Genomic DNA, 27633 nt, shown 5'->3' with positions numbered 1-27633 from the left:
ACACGTCACTTGAAAAAATAATGTAACTTGAAGTGTCATCGATTTAAAAAAAATTCTGTCAATTTCTGGACTAAATGAGTTGAATTTTTCCTTCTTGATGAGCTAATTTATTATGTTAAGTAATATACAATATAATTTACGTTTGATTTAATGTAGGGAACTTGTGATGTATACTTAATCGTAAAACATGTACTTATTCAATTTATAGGGATAGTCCACGTTCACAGCAATTAATGTGTTCATCTTAATAGTTCAAATTGACGAGTCATGACTTTTTAATCGGTTATTTTGTGTTAAGTTTATTACTGTGTTGTATAACTTATTAAACAATTTTCTTAAAGTAAATAACCTAGACACAAGCTAATTTAAAGATAAGTGAAGTCATCATAAATAAAATACTAAGTTAAAGAATATATATTTTATATTTAATGTAATACAGTAGAACCTCACATATCCGACCATGACGGGACCGGGCCATGGTCGGAACGGCCAAAAGGTCGGATATCCGTAGGAGCAAAAAAAAAAAAACGCCTTTCCCAGCTATACAGTTTGTAGAGTAATACAACTTTATTTGTAAAAATGTTGCTGTATACATTTCGAACATTTACTGTTGTTAAATTATAGATGATAAGATGAATACAATGTAAGCAAACCTTATTTAAAGAATTCAGTAATGTATTTTTGTTTCAGTTTTGCCAAACTTGATTTTGCGGAAGTGTCCCTCCACTTTTTTTGCCCATAATACGTTACGTTACGTTAAAAAACATAGAACAGTACAAGATTATAGTACGAGCACATTCTACACCAACAATCACGTCTGACCTTACAGTTTGCATCACTTTTTCAAGTCTGAACAGGCTCGCCAACCACGCAGACTAGGTCGGATATCCGGAGGAGTCGGTTGTGGGAAGGTCGGATATGAGGGGTTCTACTGTAATGAAGAATATACAAAATTTAAATATAAAATGCAATGACAGAGTCTAAAAATGTCTTGGCCTTCATGTTTCATTTTTTGGCACCACGCACTTTACCGTTGTGCTTCAGACACACATAACCTACAACCTTGAGACCTTACTTTATAAATGTAATGAAGGTAAGTGGCTTGGCTTCTGGGTTGTAACCGCGTCGACCAAAACTTTGGTGAATTATTCGCCAAGCACACGGCTACAACCCAGAAACCAAGCTAATTCAGATCAGACAATGGCTGTGAAAGCCTGCGAACATTATTGTAATGAAGGTAGTTTAATAACGAATTCTTAGAGTAGTGTTTATTACATAAGATTAAAATTATTTCAGTTATCAAAATATATTCATTTGACACACAAATATTTTTGGTACGTTTCCCTGTGACCAGTAACGTGATCACATACGGGTGCGTGCCTGTGGCGTGCCTACGTGGGGGGGGGGGGGGACGAGCGGGACCGGACCCCCCCACCCAGGGCTAAAAAAATTTTAATATTAAATTCATAAAATTAAAAAAATAAATATTTAGTATGATATTAAAATTAATTCAATGACACAAGCATAAATGTTTAATTAAACAGTATTTTTAGATAGCCTAAATCAGCAATATTGAACACGTATTTTTCAAAATTTTCCCGTGGGAGGACCCCTGGACCCCCCGCCTAGCTGGGGGGTATTCCATACCCCCCAGGCCCCCCGGAAAGGCCTTAGCCTTCTGCCTGACCACCCCCCCCTCCCATCAGAGCAAAATCCTAGGCACGCCACTGGTGCGTGCTACCACGCGCGCGAGTCCGCCAAATTGCCAGCTTGGCTCCTGGGTACACCGGTAAAGATAACAATTTCCCAGCATTCAACACTATTTGTACCGCGTAGTAGCCCGCAGTGCTCGGAGGCTACGAGAAGAAGGCGGGAGTCTTGATGTCGCCTACCCGTTTTTTTTTAAATTATTATTACTACATTTGAGATTACCAATGCTGGCGCAAGACGGGTTGTCGTGAGCGAGAGTTACGACATGTTTTCGAGGGCCCGAAGGCCAACGCACCCGCCTACTACCCCTCCCAAATGTGCGCCCTTTAAGGGTAGATTGGGAGTCTGCTTACTGATCTGAAGAATACAGAGCTCTTTTCCACTGAAACTTCCAGATCCAGGAAAACATGTCCCCTCCACCACTACATACATAGTGGCTTCTTAGGGACCTGTAGACCAAAATCCCCACATGGAGCTACATGCAGGTAAGGGTTCAAGACAGGTGCTTACACAGTCCAGCGAGCCCCACAGTCACCGGACATGCTTAGCAGACTGCTACCCATTAGTCATCCAGGTCTTTCCAGTACTACAGCCAACTTTAGGTCTCATCGGCAGACTGTTCGCCGGTAGTTTGACCAGACCTCCGCGCTTCAGAGTGCAGCCACGAGGTGTCCTCGTCGCCTCGGAAAACCCTCCGACCCGCCGTACCTCGGCCCGGCGGGTTTACAGCCGATTAAGGCCCGGATGCAACTGCACCCCTCTGGCGACGACCGCCATCAACCCCAGCTGGAAAGTGGCAGTCACAGTGCACAGGCAGGAAGCACCTGGGGGTTACCTCAGTACATCCACCGACTACAAGGCTAAAGGGGATACCTCGCCGTGCAGTCGAGAGTTACGACAAGGCGAAGCTAGTGCATTTTAGAATCGAGCCCCTGGTCGCAGACCGCCGCGATTTCTCGCTCTCGGTCAGAGATCGCAGGACGCCGCGGTAGAACGCGCTCTGTCTTGCCAGGCCTTAAAAGCTCGCAAATATGCGACACGCCGAAGCACATTATGGCAAAACCTAACGTTCATATTCTGTCAAAGACATAATTTTAAACACAGTATCACTAAACCAGAGTGCGCAGTGCGCAGGCGCAGAGGCGCACGAGGGAACAACACTAGCAAGAAGAAGAAAAACAAATGACGAAAAATAAGGGGGTTGAAAGAGGGAAAGTCGGCGTGGCACCCGGGAGCCTTCAAAATTATGAAAGAGTCCTTAGAACCGTTTCAAATTCTATGACTTATTGATATACTGTCAGTGAAGCGAGTGCGGAGAAATCTCTTAGCAGTCTTCAGTATTACCTACATAATAGGGGCTCCTGGGATTGGGTTCTGGGTGCGGAGCCGGAGCCGAACCGCCATCTTGGATTGTGATGTCACTGCAGCAATCTTGGGTGTCATTGACCTTGAATTTGATCTGTGACCCCGGCGGCCATTTTGGATCTTCCATATTTAAATCGAGCGCCCCACTCACTAATGCTGCACTTTTCGTTACGGCCGCCATTTTGAATTATAGAACATTGCAATTTTCGTTACGGCCACCATCTTGAATTCTAATAACATGTCCGCCATCTTAGATTTAATTTCACAGTCATTTTTTTTTATTCTGACATCATGTCCACCATTTTGTTTTCGTCTGCTGTAGACCACCATCTTGGATGACGACGCGTCCACCATCTTGGTTTTTTCTGTTCCGATGGAGGTCGTCATCTTGGATAGGTACCTATGTCATTGTTTCTGTTGTTTACTCCTAGAGAGCGCCAGCGTCGCTCTGTCCCATCTCATAAGGTCGATGTTTCATTACCTACCAGAGCTATTATGGTCCTTATCGCCATATTAAATTTAATTATATTTACAAAATACATTAGAAGCACTGTGATTCGAACCATCGCAGCTCTGACCTCTAGGTTGGAAAACAACGCCTTTAACCGCATGGCCATCGAGACATTTACCAGACTGAGAATTAAATAAAGTATATAAAGAGTAATACGCATATTCGGACTTGTAATTTTTTTAATTTGAAGGAATAATGACATCATCTGTTCGAGACAGAACCGCCATCTTGTTTTCAGTACTTGCTACCAGGATCACTAGTTAATACACATGGCGTCTGCTAGAGAGCACTGTCGCCATCTTGTTTTTAGTAAGCGATACAAGGAGCGCTAGTGTCATGTAGTAGGCCTACACATGCCATTTGCTTGAGTGTGTTACCATCATATTAGTTTAATTTTTACCCACTAGAGTGCAGTAATCATTTATTATCACTGAAGGTAATCTTGACATTTGGGTGCCATCTTGGAAATTCGTAATTATTTACCTATAAATTCGGGGAAAATTCCTAAATTCATTAAATAAATTTGCAATTAATATACCGATTGATTCGAATAGTTTCTGTCCTTGGTTCGATCCGGGACAATGCAAAAAATAATTTATGTAAAAAAACTGATTCAATAAATCATGTTAAAAATCCTTAAATCAGCTTAGGTTCCTAGTCTAGAGCTTTCAACAAGTCATTATGTAAGCCCTATTGTAAATTCGTAATTATTGACCTAGAATAACAGGAAAAATTTCAAAATTCATCAAAAAATTCATTTATTAAATTCATGATTGGCGCCATAGATTTCCGTCCTAGGTTTGATTCTCGGCCAGTGATAAGGATAGATAAAGCTTAAAATAAATTTTATATTCTGTTTCCCATCAACTTTCATGGAGTTTATTAATCATCCACTCTAAGAAAAACAACTCTAGACAAAATACCTGTCCAACGAATTAAATACGGTGGCGCTATGCCTAACATGGAAGTATAATTTTTCGATACTTAGAAGACATTCGACCAGTTCATGTACAATTCTATACCATACCTGCCAACGTTTCGAAACTCCCATCAGTAAAACGTTTAGAATTTATAAAATTTGGCGTAAATCATGTGCGGCAATTACTAAGTACTGGTAATAAGTAACCAATATCAATTTCTAAACTTTCCCATAACCTTAAATTCGACCCAACATAATCTTATGCAAAACTACTATAAAAATGTATTTTCTAGTGCTGCTGTAATAATATTTAAAAAAATAGCACAACAACTATTGGTTGTTACACTGAGAACAATAAACCAAACATGAAGTTGGTCTTACTTAAAAAAAAAAAGTTGGACTGATGGATGAATGATTCAAGAATTTTATGTGAAAAAAATTACTCTGTAGTGTTCTGCTTCATTTGTAATGATGATGAAGTGGCCTTCTTTGGTGCTTGCAGGAAAACACTGCTGAAGATTTGTTGATAACATGGTCCAGACCTCTTTCATTTGAGAACAGAGATTGAGTGGAGTGTTTCTCTTGACATAGATGACCTCAATTATGTTCGTTTTTTTTACCAAGCTAAAGATACGTTCGCATTCCGCATTACTGTGTGGTATACTTAAAATGGAAAGAATTACCCTTGATATTCTGTCATATTTACAAAACCCTTCAACTCCTTGTGTAGGTATGTGATAACTCTGCCCATTTCACATCAATCGACACATATTTATCCACAACAGCCGAAATGTCATCAATCTGCACATTTGTAAATTGTTTATGGAGTTCATCTATTGCCAAATCAATATGTAGTTTCCTCTTTTTTCACAGGCAAGATACTGGGGAACAATTTCACAAAGTAACGCACAGAGGAAAATTGTGCATTTTCAATGCCCTTTAATCGTACCACTTCTGCATGTTTTAAAACTCCACTATTAATTAATCATGTAATCACATGCAGTAATGAAATATTTCCTTACTGAGCTGTAGAACACATGTTTCTCTTTGCTTTCGAGCATATTTTTTAAATTGTTGTGTGACTTCCTAGTTATTGTTGTTCTTATATTTCTTGACGTGTCCTATACCAATTGTGCAAATGTCTGTATGGTCAGATGGACGAAAAACTTAAATAAAATAAATATATGGAAAACACCGCGAACCTAGTAAAATATATTTAATTACTCGTCCATTTTCGTATTGGTGTTAGGTATATAGAAAATATAAAAGAAGAGAACAATTAAAACTTTTCGGAACACTTCTACGCAATTATTTACAGCTTGCTACTTTCCACCATGTTTGGAAACTAGAGCGAGTGGCGTTTGTTTTTCAAACGGACACGTAACTTAATTTTTGATTCGTCGGAAAGAGCCAATGAGAACGTCGATGTCAAGAACAAAGATGCTTCTTTGTTTGGCATTCACGTACATGCTTGTTGTCTCTCTCATACAGACCTCGTCGTTACAAACTCAAAATTACCCGTTCAACGAATTTCTAAATTTATTAAAAACGTTTTCAAATCCGTAAAAAAAAAAAAAAAAATCTAGGCTCCGTAGAACTGTAAAACAACGCTTCTATCCGTAAATTTTACGGACAATTCCTAAAAGTTACAGACCTTCCACCTCCCAGAAATCAAAAATCAGGAGATTTTTTTAAGGATCATCTAACCCCCCTCCCCCCCCCCCGGGTGCAATTTCTCCCAAAAATAAATATAAACTGTTAACTTTCACCTCGAGAAACTAATATATTTATAAATTACATTACACTTGTGTCACTCTTCAATACAATGAAAATTTTAAAACCATCACTATACATAAAAAAACAATTAAAGTTTTGAGTTATAGACTTACCAATTGTCTGTTCAAATTACTGTTCCACACACATGTTGGAACAATTTAATTTATGACGTAACTTAACAAAGGGTAACAAAATAATTTGAGGTACATAATTCACCGTTTGTTCAGTTTTTAAGCTCATTATCCTACCATATGGCCTAACTTTAGCATGAAAATTTAAAAGTTTGTAACACGAGCATATATTAAAAACTAAGTTACTGCCTACACTCAACATAATCACAATGTATCCATATGACTTTACTTTTATGTCTCCAGTAGAGCTTCTTTCATTTTTGTTGTTGCAGATTTGGCCCTCTTCAATGTTTGTAAATTAAAACTGTGTTCAAAACAAGATCCACGTTGTGATGATTTAATGGTCAGTAGTTTCCCTAAAGATTCATCACTAAGGGATGATCGAAACTGAGTTTTGGTTTTTGTGACCATACTGAACACACTCTCGCATTCTGCGTTGCTGTGGGGAATTATCAGTATACCCAACATTACTTTAGCAAGTTTGTCATATTTACGAATGTCATCTGCAGACACAATTTCACCAACCAAATACCATTTGGTATCAATCCTTTCCTCTTGCTCAATTTCTGGGGATAGTTTTTGTAACTGAAATCTACAAAACTGAGACTGCAATATGTCCATTTCTCTAGGCAAGTCATCTGCACTAACACCCAACATTTTTGGAAATCGTTCCACAAAAAATTTAACACTTGAGAAAGATGCTGTGCTGATTGAGGAGATGTTTGCTACCTCGGCATGCATCAAAACATCACTTTTCAAAGGGAACTTGTGTAGGTATCATATAGTCACATGTTGTAGAATAAAACTTTCTAACAGAAGCGAAGAATACCTCCTTATCCTCATGCTTCAGAGAATCTACTACAGTGGTAGTAGCACTACCAATGACTATGTCCGAGTCCTGTTTATGATTTCCTTCACTATGATAGTCAATTTCCAGCAATGAAGGTGATGAAAAGACAACTAATGGCTTGACAAATTTGGACATTAAATTTTGCAGCATGTCAAGTAAAATATACCTCAATAAATGGAGATGAGGTGTACTTGATTTGAGAACTATGTCTGGAGTTTCAAATACTGGCAAAGTACTTGACACAAATAAGCAAAATGCCTTGATTACATCAGATGACAAAAACATAAACAATCTTTCTTCACGTGATAGACTATTTGCATAACTGTCACCATGTTTTGACTTCTTCTGATTACTTGAGTGTACACTTTGTGATTCAGAACTTCTCTTTTTCAGAACAGGATTAACCAATTTACTTTGACCAAATTTTTTGCTTGAAACATACCTGGAACTAGAACTTTGACCGTGGTCTTTGCTAGAAGCAGACCTGAAACCCCCATCCTTGCAAGTGAGAAAATAATTTTTTTGGGCTGTTTGTGAGCTTCAGTTTCGGAATTGTGAACGTATCTAAAGTACTTCCAGAAGACTTCTCAGAATTTACTTCAGTCATGAACAGATTTGTGAGTGGTTGCCACTGCTGCAATAATCTTGCCAGACACCTCCCTAACGTGTTTGAGAACTTTTCTAGTTTCTGTGTTATGCAACTGCTGAAATTCATGTAACTTTTCCTTTCGCTTCACACTTTTTTCAAGATAGTAATATATATAAACTAAGTACTCGTCATTGTTAACTGGAAGGCATGCAACTCCATTCTCTGCTGACAAATTTATTAAATGACATGGACACCCTATCACTACCAAATTTTCTATTTCTCTTGTTATAACAGCAGCCACTCCGCTCTTCTGCCATATCATAACTGGCACATTGTCCGTAGGGGAGAGCGGGGATATAGTGGACACAGGGCTACATTGGAAATAGCTAAATTTTCATTCAAAACATTACCAACTGCATTTATTTCTCTATGGAGTGTGCAACAGACAACAGCTGATCAGTTTTAAATCAATATGGCTGCCTACTTCAAAAAGTAGCAAGGTGAGTGGATTTTTTCCCTTTTTGTTGGTTTCCTTATAATATTTTGTGTGAATATAGGAGGTGATTTTCATTATGAAATGAAAATTAATTTAACTATTACTAATATGATGAATTGCAACATGATTTGGTGTCAAAATAAACTAGGAATTATGCAAATTGACTAACATCACAAAATACTGAGAAGTGTTTTTTTCCCCATTACTTGGGGCTACATTGGACAGGGTATGGGGCTACCTTGGACAACTGTCCAATGTATCCTCTTACTTGCGCCTTTAATCACAGATTTTATTAATACTGTTACGTGATACAAATATGACATTGTTATGCTTTCAGATGGTTAGGAATTACAAGAAAAGGACTGAGAGACAGTTTGACAAGCAGTCAACAAAGGCTGCTGTTCTAGAAGTTTTGGAGAATGGAGTTTCTGTACGATCTGCAGCCATCATTCATGGATTGAAAAAATCTCACCTGGCTTACTTGGTTAAAAAAGCCAAAGACGAAGGCATCGAAAATGTGAGTTTTGACACAAATTTAAAAAAAAAATACAGGTTATCCCTGATGACATGGAGCAAAAACTGGCTGATTATTTATTAAAATGCTATTGCATGTTTTATGGCCTCACCCCAAAACATACCAAACAGCTCACATACCAATATGCAAAAAATTGTGGTATTACTTTGCCACCATCCTGGCGCAAAGAAGAAGCTACGGGTAGAGACTGGTTTTCCGCATTTCTGAAGAGACATCGTAATCTTTCCCTCAGAATGCCTGAAGCCAATAGCTTGGCAAGAATGACTGCTTTTAATAAGCACACTGTAGGCGTATTTTTTTTTAACAAACTTGAAGAATTGTTGCAGAGCTACCACTTTCTCCCAGAAGTCATTTATAACTTGGATGAAAGTGAGGTCACCACTGTTCCCCCTTCTCAGAAAGTTATTGGCGAAAATGGTCGCAAGCAAATGGGTCTTGTGACAGGGAGCGCGGGGAACTTGTTACCCAGGTGGGTATCATATGTGCCAATGGAAATGCACTTCCTCCCGTATGGGTTTTCCCTAGGATTAGGTTTGACGAAGCTCGTATGATGGCCGGAGCGCCAGTTGGGGCATTAGGTCTAACCCATAAATAAGGTTGGATGATAACAGACAATTTTGTCAAAGTTTTGCATTTTTTTAAGGATTATGTTCGTTGCTCACAGGACAAGCCAGTTCTGTTGATAATGGACAACCATGAATCCCATCTCAGCATTGAAGGCCTTGATTTCTGCAAGGAGAACGGAATAATCATGTTGACTCTGCCTCCTCACACCTCCAACAAGTTACAACCCCTAGACAGATGTGTGTTTGGGCCATTCAAAACATTTTGCAGTGCTGAGGTGAACTCTTGGATGAAATTCAATCCCAATGCCATCATGAACATCTATTCAATCCCGAAACTCGCTAGTACAGCTTGGGATCGAGGGGCCACACCAGAAAATATAAAATCAGCATTCGACAGGTATATCACCTTTTTACAGGAATATTTTTTCAGAACAAGATTTTTTATCATCTGCTGTGTCAGATCGGACTTTGCCTGCTGCTGCTGAAGTTCAAGACAATCGGTCCTCATCACCCCAACCAGGACCAAGCACCCTTGAAACCGACTCACATCTTCAGCACATTTTCCCTGGATCCAGTTGTACTCCAACAACTCCCCCGAGGACTAACTTCACTGGATCAACAAGCACTAGGCCTACACCTGAGGATGTTAGACCACTTCCTAAGGCACCACCAAGACAATAGTCCAGCTGCAGTAGAAAGCGAGGGCTGTGCATGATAGCAACCGACACACCAGAGAAAATAGAATTATTAAAAATGAAACAGAGAAGAGTTGTCAAGAAGAAAGTGCTGCCCTCATCCTCATCTTCGGAAGCTGAAATTGAAGACCTGTGCGATGAACCAGGAGACTCCTCATTCAGTTTTTCAGAGTTATCAGAAGAGAGTGATGATGAGGACAAAAATTCTATCAAGATGTCTGATTTCATTGTTGTTAAGTTTGCCCAAAAAAAAAAAAAATAAAACTTTAAGCACTTTGTAGGTCAGGTAGAAACTATCATACAGCCATCTGCAGAATTTGATGTAAACTTTCTTCGGAAAAGGGATGTCATTCGTTTTTCCTAATGTGCAGGATAAATCAGTTGTTTGTACTGCGGATATTTGCTGTAAAATATCCTTGATTTCTGCTCGAAGGGGACGATATTACTTTAAGTCAAAAATGTTAAACAAGTTTGATCACATTGGTTAAACATTTATTTTGTTTGACTTTATAGGCTAGATATCTCTAAAGCCCATAATCTTATCAAACACGTAAGCTTAAGGATATCATTTGTTTTTTTTATAAAAATATTAAAGTTTTTCACTGAGAGCTTTTTAAAGATATGTACGTATATCTATCCTCAGAATAATATTTACTATTTTTGAGCACAAATGTTCAAAAGTTAGTATTTGGAATTTATTTTGCTTCATTTTGTTGATATAAAAATTGTATAAACCTTAAATTTCTGTTTTTTATTAGTCTTTAATACTTATGTAAAGTAAACAAGTTCTAAAATAATTAGTGTTTTAAATAAAATCAATGATTTCTTTGAGTCTTTACTTTGTCCAAACTATCCCTTTCTCATGTCCAATGTAACCCCGCATATGGGGATACATTGGACAGTGTACACTCTTCTCTTTCTTTATTTTTGCTGTTTTAATGTCACATAATGTAGCATCAATATCACATCCTTTTGATAGCAGAACGTTTAAGTAATTTATTTGCAATGGGAAATCTTAAAATTTTGATTACAAAAAAAGATATTGTTGGTAATGTAAAAATTGTCCAATGTATCCCCGCTCTCCCCTATTCAAAGCTACACAATTTGAAAATGGAATTTCACATGATTTCATTTCAGATAGCAAAATATTGCCAATATTGTGTCCAGTAGTCACCTACTAAAGAAGGTGCACCCAGCAAGCAACTTTCTACTTTGTGTGTTTCATTATTATAGAACATCACTACAATAGGATACAACTTTGAGTCACTTTCATTACTACCATCTGTAGAAATAGAAAATGTAGTATTTTTCAAAGCCACAACAAGTTTTTCCTTTTCCAAGTCACCCAGTACATTAACAATTGACGCAGTTTTTGTCCTGGCACAGCCATACTGCTTGGATATACTGCTGTCAGAAACATTTTCCTGAATAATCGGCATGATCGGCACAATCAAAAGGTAGGTTATGTTCTGTAATAAATGTGGTGAATAGACATTCGGCACGAGTCACACTTTCACTACCAGTATCTTTAACAAAAAAGTCTAACTTACGGTTTGTCTGCACACATTCACTGTTATCTACGTGTTTTTTAGTACGCACGTGCTTAGAGACATCGCACTTCCCGCCATTAAAGACAGTGATATCACACCTGCACACGTTACAAACGCATACGTAGCTCCCAACCTCGACTCAAATATCATTGGAAATTCCAACGAATAATCATTCTTGAATGTTCGTGGTATATCTTCGACATTATAACTTTATATTCTTTCGACCACAAATAAATAATGTGTTTTGAACGGTAGCCATTTCACTACACGCACAGAAAGCAGGTGAGAACTACCAAAGTTGTAGACAAAAATGTTTCCCAAACCCCGAATTGTCGTTATTTGAGAATATTACGGTACAGTAACAACAAACACAATTTTATTATCGTTCAAAGTACAATAATATAGTACATAATACTAGTGTTAATCGATATTTATGGCACGGTCACGCAGCTCTGACATCGACAGACGAGCACCGAACTACTATCGATAGTATAATTGTTCGATCACGAGTCAACCGACGTCAAAATCGGGAGAATGACGCATCAAATAGTGAAGGCGGGAGATTACATAAAAAATCGGGAGTCTCCCGCCTAAATCGGGAGAGGTGGAAGGTCTGAAGTTGGCAGGTACTATGTTAAATGTATAGACCAAGTGTCTTCGGACCACGAGACTAGGTCATGAACAATGTCAGTTGTATAGACTAAACATTACTGAACCATGAGACCAATCATGTCCTGAGTACAGACTTAACGATCAACAATCAAAAAAGGATGCACAATTGGAAGTATAATCAAAGAAAAGAAAGCACAATCGGAAGCACAATAAACAAAAAGCACAATCAACGAAAAGGAAGCACAATCAACGAAAAGAAAGCACAATCAAAGAAAAGAATGCAGCGTACTGGGCGGGATCGCTCCGTCCCAATAGGCTACAAAATTAAGACGCCCAAAATGAGAAGACAAAATTAAACACATAAGCTGGATTAGGATCCAGAGTGTGCCTTGTTTGTGACAGAAAGACAAAAAAAGAATCAGTGGGTCGGGGGTACAAATTTATTAGAGACTAGATAAATGTTAACAGACAAAGCTAAAAAAAAAAAAAGAACAAAAGGGCATAAGTGTATTCCATTACACACGTTTCCATAGAAAAAGCTTCATAGCTTAAAATACAGACAATGACTTGCTGATCACAAAACAAGACAAAGACAACGATTAGTTCAGCGCGAAACAAGCGCACAAAAATTACAAGAGTTACGTCCGGGCGTTTAACATATAAAAAAATTAATAAACAGAATAAACATGATTAACATAGGTTCGAAACGTACAAAGTTATGTTACAGGAAGCGTGAGAAACGTCACGCGAACCCTAATCTAATAGGAAAGTAACTGTAAGAAGTGACTCAAATCACCAATTAACAAGAAAACGGCTCAAGCAGGTTTAATCATAAACAGTCACCTAGCTACGTTTTCCAAGGACCACGCATGCGCGATGCGCGATGCGTGATGCGTCACTGCGTGACCACGCAGCACTTGAACCTGTGTGTTGAAACGGGGATGATTTCCAAGGCCGCGCAAGCGGGGGTTTCCCGCTCGCCGCGGCTGCGTGTCGCGGATGGGCATCGCGCAGCAGTTGCCTAGCCCCCGACTTCAGCGTGATCACGCATGCGATTTATCATGGAGTCAAAGAGTTTTACTGCAGAACAGGACGAGAAATTGATTGATTTAGTAAGGGAGCATCGTGTGTTATATGATTTGCATCACTGCAAGTACAAAGACAGTATTGTTCGAGAAAATGTGTGGAAGGAAATTGCAGCTTCTTTAAACAAAGGTGGTAAGTAGAGAGTTTAATATCTGTGTTAATAATAAAATAAATACTATGGCTCATAAAACGTGGTCTTAAAAAATGTTCTTACTGCATTAAAAAAACAACTTACGGTTCTATATAGTTGTTACTTATTTAAAAATAGGCCAAGTTTAAAAAATATTTTATGCAGTGTTTAAACTAAACCAAAAATAATTTACGTCGGTGTGCACCAGGAAATGTGGAAATAAAATATGTTCCATTTTGAAGTAGTAGGTGAGCCTAGGGCAAGTTATCACAATAAATTGTTTTCTATCTTTTTTTAAGTTTGATAATATTATGTCTTATTCTTCTAAATGCACAACAAAAATTATGTTTTTTGAAGTTTATAATCATATGTTTTCCTATTTATAGTTACTTAATTTTATGTCAATACTAAGGATAATGGCACATTTGCTAATAAATTATCTATTTTGACATATTATATTTACAAATTTTACACTCAAATACAAAAATACACAGCATTACTATAGCACAAAGAGAATATATTTTTTTTAAAGAAAAGAATAACATTTGCATTTACCCTTTCTTCACGTGAAAAATACTTTTTAACTTGTTTTCCTCACATGATATAATTGCCAGCTTACTTGTCCTTCTTGGCTGCAAAAGTAATTTTTAAATTTGTCTCGTATGCTATACGCAAGATGAGTAGAATTACGTCCTTGTCTTGCCATGGGTATCATATTTTCAGTAGGGAGACACACATTTCGGTCCTCTTCTTCACCCGGGCATGGAATTCTTGCAGATCTTAGATGATTATGTATTATGCATGATGCGATGACCAGAAGATCCACTGTGTCAGGCTTGATGGCGATGGCAGTGAAAAATACTCTAAAATATTGGCAAAGTATTCCAAAAGCGTTTTCACACGTACGTCTAGCTCTACAATGGCGATAATTATATATTGCTTTTTCTTCATCACATTTAGATTGTGCCCTTGGGTAAGGACGCATTACTGAGGAAGTCAGCTGAAAAGCTTCATCACCCAAAATAACGTGTGGCATTAGAGTGTCAGTTCCAGGAAGTATAGCTGGTTCAGGAAATCTGAATGTTCCTTCTGAAAGTCTTTGTCCTAAGACAGATTTAGCAAATATGCCTGCATCACCTTCTTTTCCATAGGAACCAACATCTATTGCTAAAAACTTGTAGTTGTCGTCTACAAGCGCAAGTAACACAACTGAGAAATAGTCTTTGTAATTATAAAACAGAGATCCAGAATGTTCAGGTTTGATTATTCGGATATGTTTTCCATCTATCGACCCACAGCAGTTGGGATAGTTCCATTTGCGATGAAAACCAATGGAAGAACGTTTTAAAACATCTTGGTCAGGTGATGGTATTGAAGAATTCAACATTTTTGAACAAATAGATTGCAATGTCTCTTTTATAATAATACTTACCCAGCTAGGGCATATTCTGAATTGAAACGCCAGTGAACGAAAACTCTCTCCCGTGGCCATAAACCTAAAAGAGAAAAAAATATATGTAGTTATTTATTTTAACTGCTTCAGGCTATCTTGGCACCGAGTCGGTACCCAGAAAGTTCGAGGCCACCATTAACTTAGTAATCCCGTCACCTTAGACTAGAAGAGTAAATCTGTGAGATGTATATCTGTGTGTAAAAACATTAGCTATTTAAACATATTTTATTTTATTTTGGAGGCCTTTTTGGGGAATCGTAAAAACCCAATAAACCTAAGGACGTGAACAATACCAGTACCCTAACTCACGACTCTTATAGCACTTAGGTTGACGTTTTTTAATTTTTTGCTGCTCATAAAAACCTCACGAAATATGTTTAAGAAAAAGTTTGATCATTTATTTACACAGATTTTTGAATTTTACAGCAGAAGACTGCAAAACGAGATGGAGAACCATTCGCGACTCCTACAGAAAAAGCAACAAGAAACTGAAAACTGGGTCGAAGACAGGTTCACCGGCATTTTCAAAATCGAAATACAACACAGAAAGCCTGAAATTCCTTGATGAAACCTACAAAGAAAGAGCGTAAGTACTCTTTACCTTATGTATTAAATAAAATTTGTATAAACAATATAATAATTGTTGAATGTTTATTAAAAATTATATATTCTTTATTGAAATTATTGGAGCTGTTGCAATTTTTTTGGTAGGTTTCAAATGAAATATATATTTATTAGTTGAAAGAACTTCTTATGAATTTATCAAAAAAAAGTTTGTGTAAACCCAAATACACCAGATCAAACTACTCACGCACGCGTGTGTGTCAACATAGCATAGCTGATGGCACTGTTGATTTAATTTTTTTTTTCAGATCAAAATCAAGCATCAACATAAATGAAATAATTGAAAATAATCAAGAAACACAAGAAATGGTGGATGACTGTCCCTCTGAAGAGTGCAACCAATTTCAAGAAGAAGAAAGCGCTCAAGAATCTACAAATTGGCCTAGCGAGCAAACAAGTTCTTCAGAATTGTTAAACAGCTCCATTAAAAAAAGAAAAATTACAGTAAAAGAAAAAATGTTAGATGAAATAAGAAAAGGTCGTGAAGAAAGAGGGAAAATATTAAAAGATCTACTTGAAAACCGCGGCCAAGATCGTTCGCAACATCCGATAGACATATTCTTCCAGAGCATGTCTGAAACTGTTAAGCAATTCCCCCCACACCTCATTGCGGAAACTAGATTAAAAGTGTGCCAAGTTGCGTCTCAGATGGAACTGAGATCGTTGATGGAGCATCAGAACCAGACTAATCCTAATCACCAACAATGTTATCAACATGTGGATATTGGCAGCGGTTTTCCTGTCTCTGTCATAGATCCCACCCAAATTTGTGAATCTACTGGCAGTAATAGCTTGATTCATTCAACAGATAGCTGTAATTCTAGTGGTAACGATGCTAATGTGGAAGAAAGTGACTTCGTGAGACTAATTTAGAAAATAACCAGTATTAGTTCTGTGAGTAGATGAATGCATAGTCAGAGACATTTTAGGAAATTCATCAGTACATGGACATTTAAATTTTTATTAAACCTATAATTTCAATATAATTAAGTAAATATTTTTATATTTTGTTTTCGTTTAAGTACTTTGTGTATATAAATATGAAACATTAAAAAGAAAAACATTACATTAAAGAGGCTTAGTTAAATTTGTTTACCTGAGAGTAAGACATAACTTCTGTTCAGCAGATATTGGCCTTTTGACTCTGTTGCACTGCAATCTCGTGATGTCTTCTTTAACAAAGCCTAATATTGTATCAAATATCTCAGTCGACACTCTGAAATATTCTCTAAATTTAGTTTCGTTATCAATTAAGTGACGTAATATCAACACACTATAACATCCCTCGTCTTCTCTCCTTCTAAATATATCGCTGTCATCTTCTAGGAAGCATGAGAGCAATAAATCATCATCAGCATCTTCCTCCAACAAGACGGCAGAGATCGCTGCTTCCATCGCGCAGACTTGTTTCCCGCGTTCTAACAAAACAGACCCAGGTCAGTGATCACGCATGCGGCGATCACGCATCACGCATGACGCATCGCGCATCGCGCATGCGTGGTCCTTGGAAAACGTAGCTTTATAGATCGCGCAAGACGCTAACCGCGCCAAGAAAGGAAATCGCACAAAGGCGAAAACGACTAAAAAAAAAAAAAAAAAAAAAAAAAAAAAAAAAAAAAAAAAAAAAATACAAAAAAAATTAGGCATCCGAGATACAGGAAGCCGACATGGCCGGGGGTGGATCACACATTCTCGCAGTGACCTTCAAACAATACGAACGTAATAAAAGAAACTAAATTTAGAGACAGCGAGCCGAAACAGAATACTAAATGAAGGACACTGACTTTTACAAAACTACGTTACGGCGCAGCTGCCATGCGCTCAACAGAACCAATGCAAATCAAACTCACTCAGGCCATGTCGGAACTCTCTTTGCACCCATAGGGCAGTCCGCTCGCTACATTTATCAGCCCAAGCCGAAGCTACCAAACACTAGACGATGTTACTCAGACAAGCTGTGAACGGAGAAGCCCCGTCAAACCAGGGGGTTTATTTTAAGTTTCCAGCGTTTTCTATCGGAACATATAGCTCTTTGGCCGATCGGCAACACACGGTTCCGAACGATCGTAATCGAAAGGTACTGAAATTGCTATTCTAAGCGCGGTATCGTTACGAGGCCTAACTATCTCGGCAAAGTTCGGGGTACGATTTCCCCCTCTACAATTTTTCTGTGCAGCGAAGATGAGATTTGAAAACTGCAACATAACAACAACAAAAAAAAACTTCATATTTCTAACAAATTTATAAATAAAAACACAGAGTTTATAAGACAATATACTTTCCAGATGTTTCAATGTTGATAAAAGTATTTATAAAAATCTTAAGTAATTTTAAAAGTGCTCGAGCAAGCGAAAAATGTTTATTTCTTAAATTATTTTTACGGGATATTTGAAGTGAAATGTTTAGAGTTGTTTGCACGTGGTCGGTCATTGTATTATTGAAATAATGGCTGCTCGGCGATCTCGTGTGAGTGAAAAGGAAATTAAAATGTTGCTTTATTTTATGGAGGAGCACCCCGAATTCTTGCGGAGAAAATTTTCATCGAATTACACGACTGCAACAAAATACACACGCTGAGTTACTGTTGAAACTTTTGATATCTGAAACAGGCGAATAATTTATGAATATGTATTTTGAAAGTTGGGTTATTTTTCAATTTACTTGCATAAAATCTTCGTTATAATATTTTTATTATAGGAAGAACGTCTTTACATTCCCACTTAGTTATTATGTATCTGGATCACTACTTACATTATGTAATTTTTCAATTTCTTTGATTGGATAGAAGTCGCTTCCACATGAAGAAATCTTTCGTGTTTTTGGGGCGTTATTCAAGTAGTTGGCCTAACAGTCACGAGATGGCAGGGCTTGCGGAAGTGCGAGGCAGTAGCGCGCAGCGGCCGGTAGGACTACTACAACACTTTATCGGAATTAAGTTTCGCGTCCACTACCGTTTCCTGAGTGGTAAAAGTAATTACTGAAGATATTTGTTAATGTATTATGGATAAATATTTTATTATATCTTCAGTAATTACTTTTACCACTCAGGAAACGGTAGTGGACGCGAAACTTAATTCCGATTAAGTGTTGTAGTAGTCCTCGCCGCAGCGCGCGCTACTGCCTCGCACTCCCGCAAGCCCTGCTGCCCTCTCGTGACTGTTAGGTCAACTACTTGAATAACGCCCCAAAATCATACATATTCAATGCTACTGGGAAAACATTACGTTTTACAAAATATTAAACACAATTGACACCTACGTAAAATATTATAAAATTATATCATGCCCAAAAATGTACTATTTTCGACAATGTTTAACTATTTGTGTACACATAAATCGTGCATCCGCAATGATTTCAACTGGCTGCTAATTACCGATCGGCAAAGGTTTTTCGACAGCATTTGTATACTCGAAACATGCCGATCGTTGGCTTCCGAGAATCGAAAGGTTCCGAGTTGATTAAAGTAACTTAGAATACCATATTGTAGAAAGCTTCCGATAATCGTGGCATCACGATCGGGAACTCTTTTCCGAGAAACTTAGAATAAACCCCCAGGCCCTCCGCAAGTTTAAGGCGTCGCAGACAGACAGTGCGCAAGCGCACGGCGGGTGAGGGGAAGAGAGGGGAAGACAGCAAGCGTGAAGGGAGGTCGGAAATGGAAAGGAGGGGGAAGGAGTGACAGACAAAAGAGAGAAAGGGGGGGGGGGGGGTCGGCACACGCGCGGGAGTTAACTGCAGCACTGCACGTACAATCGGAAGCACAATCAACGAAAAGGAGGCACAATCGGGAGCTCAATCATCGACAGGAAGCACATCGGAAGTACAATCAACGAAAAAGAAGCACAATCGGAAGCACAATCAACGAAAAGGAGGCACAATCGGGAGCTCAATCATCGACAGGAAGCACATCGGAAGTACAATCAACGAAAAAGAAGCACAATCGGAAGCACAATCAACGAAAAGGAGGCACAATCGGGAGCTCAATCATCGACAGGAAGCACATCGGAAGTACAATCAACGAAAAAGAAGCACAATCGGAAGCACAATCAACGAAAATCACATTTGGAAGCACAATCAATGAAATGGAAACACAATCAACAAAAAGGAAGAACAACTGAAAGCTCAATCAACGAAAAGGAAGCACAATTGGAAGCTCAATCAACAAAAAGGAAGCACAATTGGAAGCTCAATCAACGAAAAGGAAGCACAATTGGAAGCTCAATCAACGAAAAGGAAGCACAATTGGAAGCTCAATCAACGAAAAGGAAGCACAATCGGAGGCACATTTGACAAAGAGGTAGCACAATCGGAAGCACAATCAACGAAAAGGAAGCACAACTGGAAGCTCAATCAACGAAGAGGTAGCTGTATTATGAAATTTCAGTCTTAGTAAGAAATTAGTTTACAAGAAATAAGACATTTAATTTTTTAAATCTAAATAATTGATTTATTTTTAATGTTATACAAATGAAAGTTAAACAAGTGATTCTTGTATGTAACCAGCTTCCCTCAGTTCTTTAAGTATGGACGCTACTTTGTTGGTATACGAGTAGTTCCTTCATGAACAGATGCCACCAACAATCTCAGCCGATCAACTAATATGTTAGGATCTTCCCATGACATATAATCAATCTCTTCTGCTATCACCCTCTTTCTGGAATGTCGGTTCTTAATTTTTTTAAGATCACTATCTTCCCAGTGTTCATCATAAGCTTGATCAGAATTATTTATTTTATCACGATGTTTCCAACGTTTCGGTCTCAGGGCTTCATCACAGCTTTCGATCTTGACAACTTAAGGGGCTTCTTCATAGTCGTTGGTTTTATCACCAGCCTCAGAGTCACTGTCACCACCATCGTAGAAGTCAACGTCTTCACCCAGATTACTGTAAGAATTCGAAATCTTTGATTTATAAGCTTCTTCATCGTCTTCAAGCTTCCTTTTTAAGAGTACATCTTTTTTACAAAGTACGTAGGATCTACTTGAATTCGGCTTGAATGTATTCTCACTTTTCATTTTAAGTATTCTTCCATTGTCTTCATTATTCCATAAATCATCAACGCCCTTCAATTTTAAGTTATTTGGCGAGATCGGAAGAGCTATGAACATAATTTCGTTCAAGACAAGGAAAATAATTGTCGTAATGCAAAATGATAAGTTGTGATTGATGTAGCAAGTCGTTTACACAAAGAGAGAGCTTAATAGAACTTGTAACACCAAGCTTGCTTACAAGCTGGAGGACAACGATGGATCTACTGATCTAAAGAAGAGTGTTCTGCATGTAGCAAGTTGCGAGGAAGATTCTTAGCACATTCTCTCTTCTCGTGTCATCGAGCATTACTGTTGTTTGAGAAAATATTGTCACAGTAACGAAATTGATGCTCGATAGTTGTTGACGAATCTCCAGCCATTGAAGTCTTCATCGAGGATGAAAAGTCGTTCATCGTGGTTTCCTCTGCAGCCAGCGTACCAGACAAGACACACTAGGTGATCCTTACACCGCCGCATCCAGTAACAAACTGAAAGTCCCGCCGTCTGGGAACTCGCCTATGTACACAAAACCGGTCGAATAATATGCTAGTCAAAACAAAAACCAATTACTATAATACACGAATCAAAACAACATATAAAAAAGAATCACACTAAAAAAGGTAGCAAATTTGGAAGCAAATTCAACAAAAAAAATGGGCATGCAATACACACAGAGGACACGAAGTGTACACACAGTTACACACACTGGACATGCAATGTACACACAATGCACACAATTACAAACACTGGACATGCAATGAACACACAGTACACACAATGGACACAGTGCACACACACAATGAACACACAATGTATACACCGAACACGTAATGAACACACAGTGTACACATTTAACGAAAAAGGACGTGCATTTGAACGAAAATTCATCACAAAGGAAGCACATTTTGAACATAAATTCAACAAAAAAGGAAGCACATTTAACAAAAAGAACACAAATTTGAACGCAAATTTAAGTAAAAGGAAGCACATTTAAAGAAAAGGACAGATTTGTAACAAATAAAACTAACTTACCCCTAGTTGAAATGGTAAGCTACTGGTAAACTACTTTAAGTATTTGTAGTTTCACAATTTCCTCTTAAAGGAAAACATAAAAGGAAGAAGAAAAAGAAAATAATAAAAAAATATAAATTTTTTTTTTTTCATTCGGAGAGTGGTTCTTTTTTAGAATAAGTTGCGGTACAGTGTCAGGCGCTCAGTGGATACTCAACTCTAAACATACCTGCTGCAATGCAGAATGAAACATTAAAACAATCTACCACTTCGACACAGCTCATTCTAAAGCCAGGATAGTTTACCAGACAATGGCCATGAAAGCCTGCAATGTACATTAACATTATATATATTACTGTATTATTTTTGATAGATTTATTCTGATAGATTTTTTGAAAGGAAGTTTGATAAATACCCATACTTTCAAAATTTATCTTTTATGGTTAGTGAATTTGAGAAATTTTTCTTTGTTCTATTTTAGTTATGCCTGTGCTTTGTTTCCATTTAAAATGCTATATACCTGAAAATACCTGCACACAAGCTAAGTGAGGTTTTTATGCAAGGTACTCTTTGAAGATGACCAGAATGTGAACTAATTTATAAGCATCTTATCAAAAATGCTATCCCAATAACTTTCAGCTAGTATGCCTGTGGGATTGAAGGAACTAAGTACTAAAATGAAGTTTTTTTGTTTGTAATATAACATGTTTACATAGTTACCATGTCTCAGAAGTATTCATAAAATATTGTTAAGGTGTTTAATGCAGACTGCTACATACTGCTTCGAAAATTAACAATTTAAAACAATTTTCTTTTTTGCTGCTTGTCACTCTACCTCTTACCATAAAATAATTAATGAGTTTAGAGGGAATTTTTTCTATACCGAACTATATAGATTACAGTGAGTGTAGATAGAGATTTTAATAGAAATATTCTCTGTGTGTGTTTTCTTTAAGTTTTGATAATAAACAAAAAATTTTTATAAGGTGTAAATGTATTGCAATTTTTCTGTATCACATATCCAAGTTTATCCCTTGATCCTGATGACATGATCCTGTATAATTGATCCTGTGGTACATGAGGCTTGCTGGAAAGATCCTGGACATACCAAAAATATCACAATACAAACAAATTATGTCAAGTCCACGGAATATTATTTTTATATTAAACTTATGATCATAATTCATTGTTATATCACAAGTTTTGTTGTGTCCAGGATCTATCAATGCATTAAATTAAAACAGCAAGTATCATGTACCACATGATTAATGTATACAGGATCATGCCATTGGGATCAAGAGATTAAAGTGGATATGTGATATGGAACTTTTACCCATACTACACTACTGTATTAGAATTTGTTACTATTTCACAAATATGGCTGTTTTATCAAAATTTTGCATGTATAGTGAGTTTGAATGATTTTTGCATTATTCCACGGTATCAAGTGTTGCTTATTCGGGTGAAGTTAAAATTTACGTGAGACAGAAAATACAAAAGAATGAATAATGCAATTTTGTGAATGCTGTCTCGCAACCAGCAAGCTTGCTTCCAGTTGATTCACTGGAGTGGCCCATAAACTACTGTTACTTTCCAACCACAAGTCTGTACGTTACTGTGATATAGCATGTCTGCCTGCAAAGAATAGTAATTTTGTGCAGTAAGATATGTCACAGAGCCTGTAATGCCCCACAATGTTTTAAACTAGTGGAATGTGCCAGTGGTGGTTCAAAACGACTCTGAGAAAGAATGTTGGTAAATGCTAAGGTGTGAATGGATGAAAAACATGAAATGAAGAGACCCCTTGATGAGTAGGCTCTGTGAAATGTTTGTTAACAACAAGCATTTAAACAATGATAAAGTAAGGTTATGTACCACTGTTATGCACAAAGCTTTAAGGCCATGAGTCTTCCATACTTATTGTTAGTGCTGAACTACTTGTGTGCAGTTTGGGGATTCCGTAACTTGGTAACTTTCAAGCTAAATTTCTTCTGTAAATCTCTGTTAAGGAACTTCTTGGGATTAACTGTTCTGCCTATCTAGACAGTGATTTTGTAACACCTGTTGGAAATTGCGAACAGATAATGTTTGCCACACATTATACTAGTGGTTAACGATAGCTTCAACTAAATGGGTTGAAGTACTGATTCTGCTAGCAGTTCTCAGAAAATCCACATCACTTGTATGTAATATGTTATGTACTTAAAACTTTGCTAAGTAATATTTAAAAATGTATGAAAAAATTAAATTTAAAACATTCATGCACACACATCACAATAGTTCACACATTCACATAGCAATATTAACAGGTTTATAAAAGCAACCTTGCTAGTAAAAACATTACAATCAATAAGACTCTTCAGAAAATTATTTTTAAGTATTGCTTAATATGACAAAATCTGGCAGTGTATTGGTGGACTATGCTCATTTTCCGTTAATAAACCTAAAAAAAAAATTTCAGATCACTAAAGAGTAGCGAGTGTAATATTTTTTTTTTGGCTTAAATTCAAATCTGTGGTCATTATGTGATTTATAAAAATTATGTTCATGTATTTAGAGGACTGCAAGCACAGGAATTTACAGATAAACTTAAACTGTGATAAAGGGAAAATATTCAAGGCATGTACGAGGGTTGTCTGAAAAGTTTCCGACCTCAACATGAAGATGGCAGCACTCGTCAACGAAAATTGGGGAATGTGTTTAGTCGTGTTTTGGAATATACTGTCTGAAATATCAGCCATTTTGGACGAGCAGTTGTTTTTTAAGAAGTGTTTGCTTGAGTCTCTGCATAATAGTTGTTTACGAACGTGATGGCCTCCTCATTCGACAAAAATGTCTGTCCTCTGAGTGCAACTTTTAGCCTAGGGAACAAAAAAAATGTCAATTGGGATTAGATCTGGTGAGTTAGGAGGGTGGTCAAGCAGTTCGAACCGCAGTTCATAGATTTTCACCATGGCAACCCCTGAGGTGTGAGCTGGTGCATTGTTCTGGTGAAACAAATATTTTTTTTTTTCCTGCAAATGTGACATTTTTCTGCAATTTCTGCCTTCAGCTTGTCAAGTAATGATGCTTAGTTATGTTATTCTTTTTCCAAAATAATTTATTAAGACAGTTCCATGACTAGCCTAGAAAACAGTATCTCTCTTTTTTCTCCGGCCAAAGGAACAGTCTTTGCATTTTTTGGAGCTGATTCTCCCTTCGCGGTTTTTGGTGTCGCAGACGTTCATCGTCACCCGAGCTGGTGTGGCCATGTTTGAATTGAGCTGCCCGAAATATCCGTGTGGTAAATGATGGCGCAGAGTCGCCGTGCACACCGTCCAACTTGTCTTCAATTAGCGTAGGCGTATTGCCTTTCAAAAACAAATATTTAATGACACTTCGAAACACATTTTTTTTTTCATTTTCACAAAAATATGCACATCCACTCACGAAAAAGATGGTTAAAAATTAAATCCACGTCCATAATGGCTGAAATTTCAGACAGTATATTCCAAAACATGACTAAACACATTCCCCAATTTTCGTTGACGAGTGCTGCCATCTTCATGTTGAGGTCGGAAACTTTTCAGACAACCCTCGTATGGGAATAAATATTTTACAACAAGTAGGTAAGAATTAAAGGCCATATTAAAAACACAGATTTTTTTTTACGTTACATTTCATAACTTAGTTTCATGCTTACAGTTAGAAAACTAAGTAAATGTGTCCATAGTTACCTTAATATTTTTTCATTATGGTTTATTTTCTGTGATGAATTAAATTTTCCAGCTTTTATATTTACATTTTAGAGAAAAAATAACTTTTTGAAAGTTAAAAAAAGGTTAGTCTCAAACTGGATTTGAGCATACATATGTTTAGTAAGAAGCAGGGATGCTGCTGCTAACTAGCAAACCCAAACTTCATACAAAGAGTTGAAAAAAACTGTACATTTATAATATCTGCTATGCTTGCTATTTTTAATTTTAATGCCTTTTTTAATTGTGTTTGCCAATATAAAATGTTTCTCATTCAGATGAGCATATAAGACAACAGAAATATGTATCTTAGAAACTACTATTTTAAACTCAATGTAGCTCTATGAGAAACAGACACCCAGGAAAGGTTTTTTTCTCACTATCTGCTGTTTTGCTTTTTTTTTTATCGTACCTTTTAGCTTGTGGAAATGTATGCAACTATATTTATAATATATTAATGTTAAAGCTTCACATTGAGCATCACATTTATACAGTTTTTAGTGACAAGGCAATGAGGCAATACCAAGGTGTTCAGTGCCCCTCAACGTCTTACCAAAATATTTTGGTTCGTAAGCATGAAGTTACCCAGTAATATTACTATGCTACTGAACTTTGTAGGTTTTTAGACTACACAGAATTGCACAAAATGGTTAATCAAGCTGTGGAATGAAAATAATGTTGTAACTTAATGAATGGTATTTTACTGCTAGCAAGTTACAGAATAGGCCCAAAAATGAAGTAACACCAGGGGTGCAGATTGAGCCACCCTTCTCATTATACAAGCACGATGCCTCTATCTTAGTCACAGAATAGCCCTCAATAATAGCTAACCTTTGTGCAAGAGGGTCTGAGTTAGAGTTCCAATAAAACACATGTCAACTAAGATTTGTTTAGTCTGTGAGTCATCTGTTCAATAGCTGAAAGGCAAGGAGCGAGATTGTTATTAATAAATAAATTTAAAAATCTCAATTACCACTTAATCAGTGTTTGTTTAAAAGTTTTGTGAATTTTGAAAGTTTACTTATTTAGGTTATTCATTTTTCTTTTTTACATCCCTAGGTATAGCTACTACTTTTGGCTAGCAAGAAAACTGCTATTGAAAAATCCCAATTAAATAGCATCATGAAAAGTAATAACTTTAACATTTATTTGAATACAAGCCTCTAAACTGAAAGCGGGCAAACTAACATGGGGACAATGGGAACCTAATTACTAGTAAAAAAAAAAAACCTCTCCAAACTTGGATAACAAAACATTGATTGAAAATGCAAGTGTGTGTCGAAAAGGAAAATTTATATTTAAAGAGCCATTAGGATGGTATTACAGAAGTAATGTAAAATGCATAAAAACTGTGAACTATCGAAATGTATGAAAAACAGCTAAAATGTAACATTACACACACTTCACACTCCCGTCTCATGATTTGTTGTGTTTTGTACATTACATTTGCCTCAATGACTTCAGCCATGCTGAATGTTACTCCACTACTCTTGACCTGGAGGAGAAATGTGGCAAGTGACCTATCTGGTGCATCTTTAACACATTTTGAAAATCAACAACATTGTATTAATTTGAATTTTATTTCTTCTTATATAGATGCATGTATGCCACAGGGGACTATTTTTATTTAGCTACAGTGAATAGAGCTAAATGTTTGTTTCTTCATCATGTAAAAAAAAGCTTTTGTACATGCAAAAAGTTGTATCCAAAATCTATCAGTAAAAGTGAATTCAAAGATTTTCAAATGATATGTGGTTAGGAAAAAGAAAAAAAATTCAGAAAGCTTAACCTAAATGCAGTGTTTTGCATTTAGTTACCCTGTTTTCTCACATAATTGTCGCACATTTTATTCTAAAATCAAGTTTGAAAAGTAGGGGTGCGACGATTATTTGGAATTTTTTTTTGTTAGATAAAGTATTCATAAAAACAAAACCCATTCATGGAAAGTAAGTTTATTTACAAAGTGAAGTATAAAAGAGCATGCCAAACAATTTAATTCAATAAGTCATGCAACAAAAACCTTTCTTCAACTTTAAATAGAAAAACAAAATATGTGATCCAAATGCATGCCGAACGAACGCGTAACTACCGTAGCAAACACCACGAGTGTGTGGGATAACAATTGTAGTTAACTCGGTTCCGCATAGAGAGCGCGCGTTGCATGCAATCGGCGAGATATCGATTATCGACTACGTCTGCAAGCTCTATACGGGAAGCAACATAACCAAACTGTAATGATTGCAACGAGCGCTGGCTACA

At 37.0% G+C, this 27633-nt stretch overlaps 2 protein-coding genes across 2 annotated transcripts; one reads left to right on the top strand and one right to left on the bottom strand.

The window, feature by feature from the left end:
* Positions 1 to 13103: 13103 nt before the first annotated feature.
* On the top strand, positions 13104 to 16767 carry LOC134529590 (transcription factor Adf-1-like). The gene is made up of 3 exons (XM_063363841.1): positions 13104 to 13523; positions 15401 to 15560; positions 15847 to 16767. The coding sequence occupies exons 1-3, from the start codon at positions 13355 to 13357 to the stop codon at positions 16469 to 16471; spliced, it is 954 nt and encodes a 317-aa protein (XP_063219911.1). The 5' UTR covers positions 13104 to 13354; the 3' UTR covers positions 16472 to 16767.
* On the bottom strand, positions 13338 to 16993 carry LOC134529589 (uncharacterized). The gene is made up of 2 exons (XM_063363840.1): positions 16695 to 16993; positions 13338 to 15017 (listed from the first exon to the last, which is right to left on the bottom strand). The coding sequence occupies exons 1-2, from the start codon at positions 16991 to 16993 to the stop codon at positions 14102 to 14104; spliced, it is 1215 nt and encodes a 404-aa protein (XP_063219910.1). The 3' UTR covers positions 13338 to 14101.
* Between the last annotated feature and the right edge of the window lie 10640 nt (positions 16994 to 27633).

This window comes from Bacillus rossius, chromosome 2 (assembly GCF_032445375.1).
Source record: "Bacillus rossius redtenbacheri isolate Brsri chromosome 2, Brsri_v3, whole genome shotgun sequence".
NCBI classification, from domain to species: domain Eukaryota; kingdom Metazoa; phylum Arthropoda; class Insecta; order Phasmatodea; family Bacillidae; genus Bacillus; species Bacillus rossius.
The sequence above is the reverse complement of the archived record's forward strand: the minus strand, read 5'-3'. Positions and strand labels throughout refer to the sequence as shown.

Bases quoted from the DNA above. Each gene is read 5' to 3' on its own strand.
- LOC134529590 (XM_063363841.1), top strand. From the start codon at position 13,355: ATGCGATTTATCATGGAGTCAAAGAGTTTTACTGCAGAACAGGACGAG. The intron at 13,524-15,400 runs GTAAGTAGAGAG...TGAATTTTACAG, and splicing joins AGCTTCTTTAAACAAAGGTG to CAGAAGACTGCAAAACGAGA. The intron at 15,561-15,846 runs GTAAGTACTCTT...TTTTTTTTTCAG, and splicing joins GAAACCTACAAAGAAAGAGC to ATCAAAATCAAGCATCAACA.
- LOC134529589 (XM_063363840.1), bottom strand. From the start codon at position 16,993: ATGGAAGCAGCGATCTCTGCCGTCTTGTTGGAGGAAGATGCTGATGAT. The intron at 15,018-16,694 runs GTAAACAAATTT...TTTCTCTTTTAG, and splicing joins AAGTTATGTCTTACTCTCAG to GTTTATGGCCACGGGAGAGA.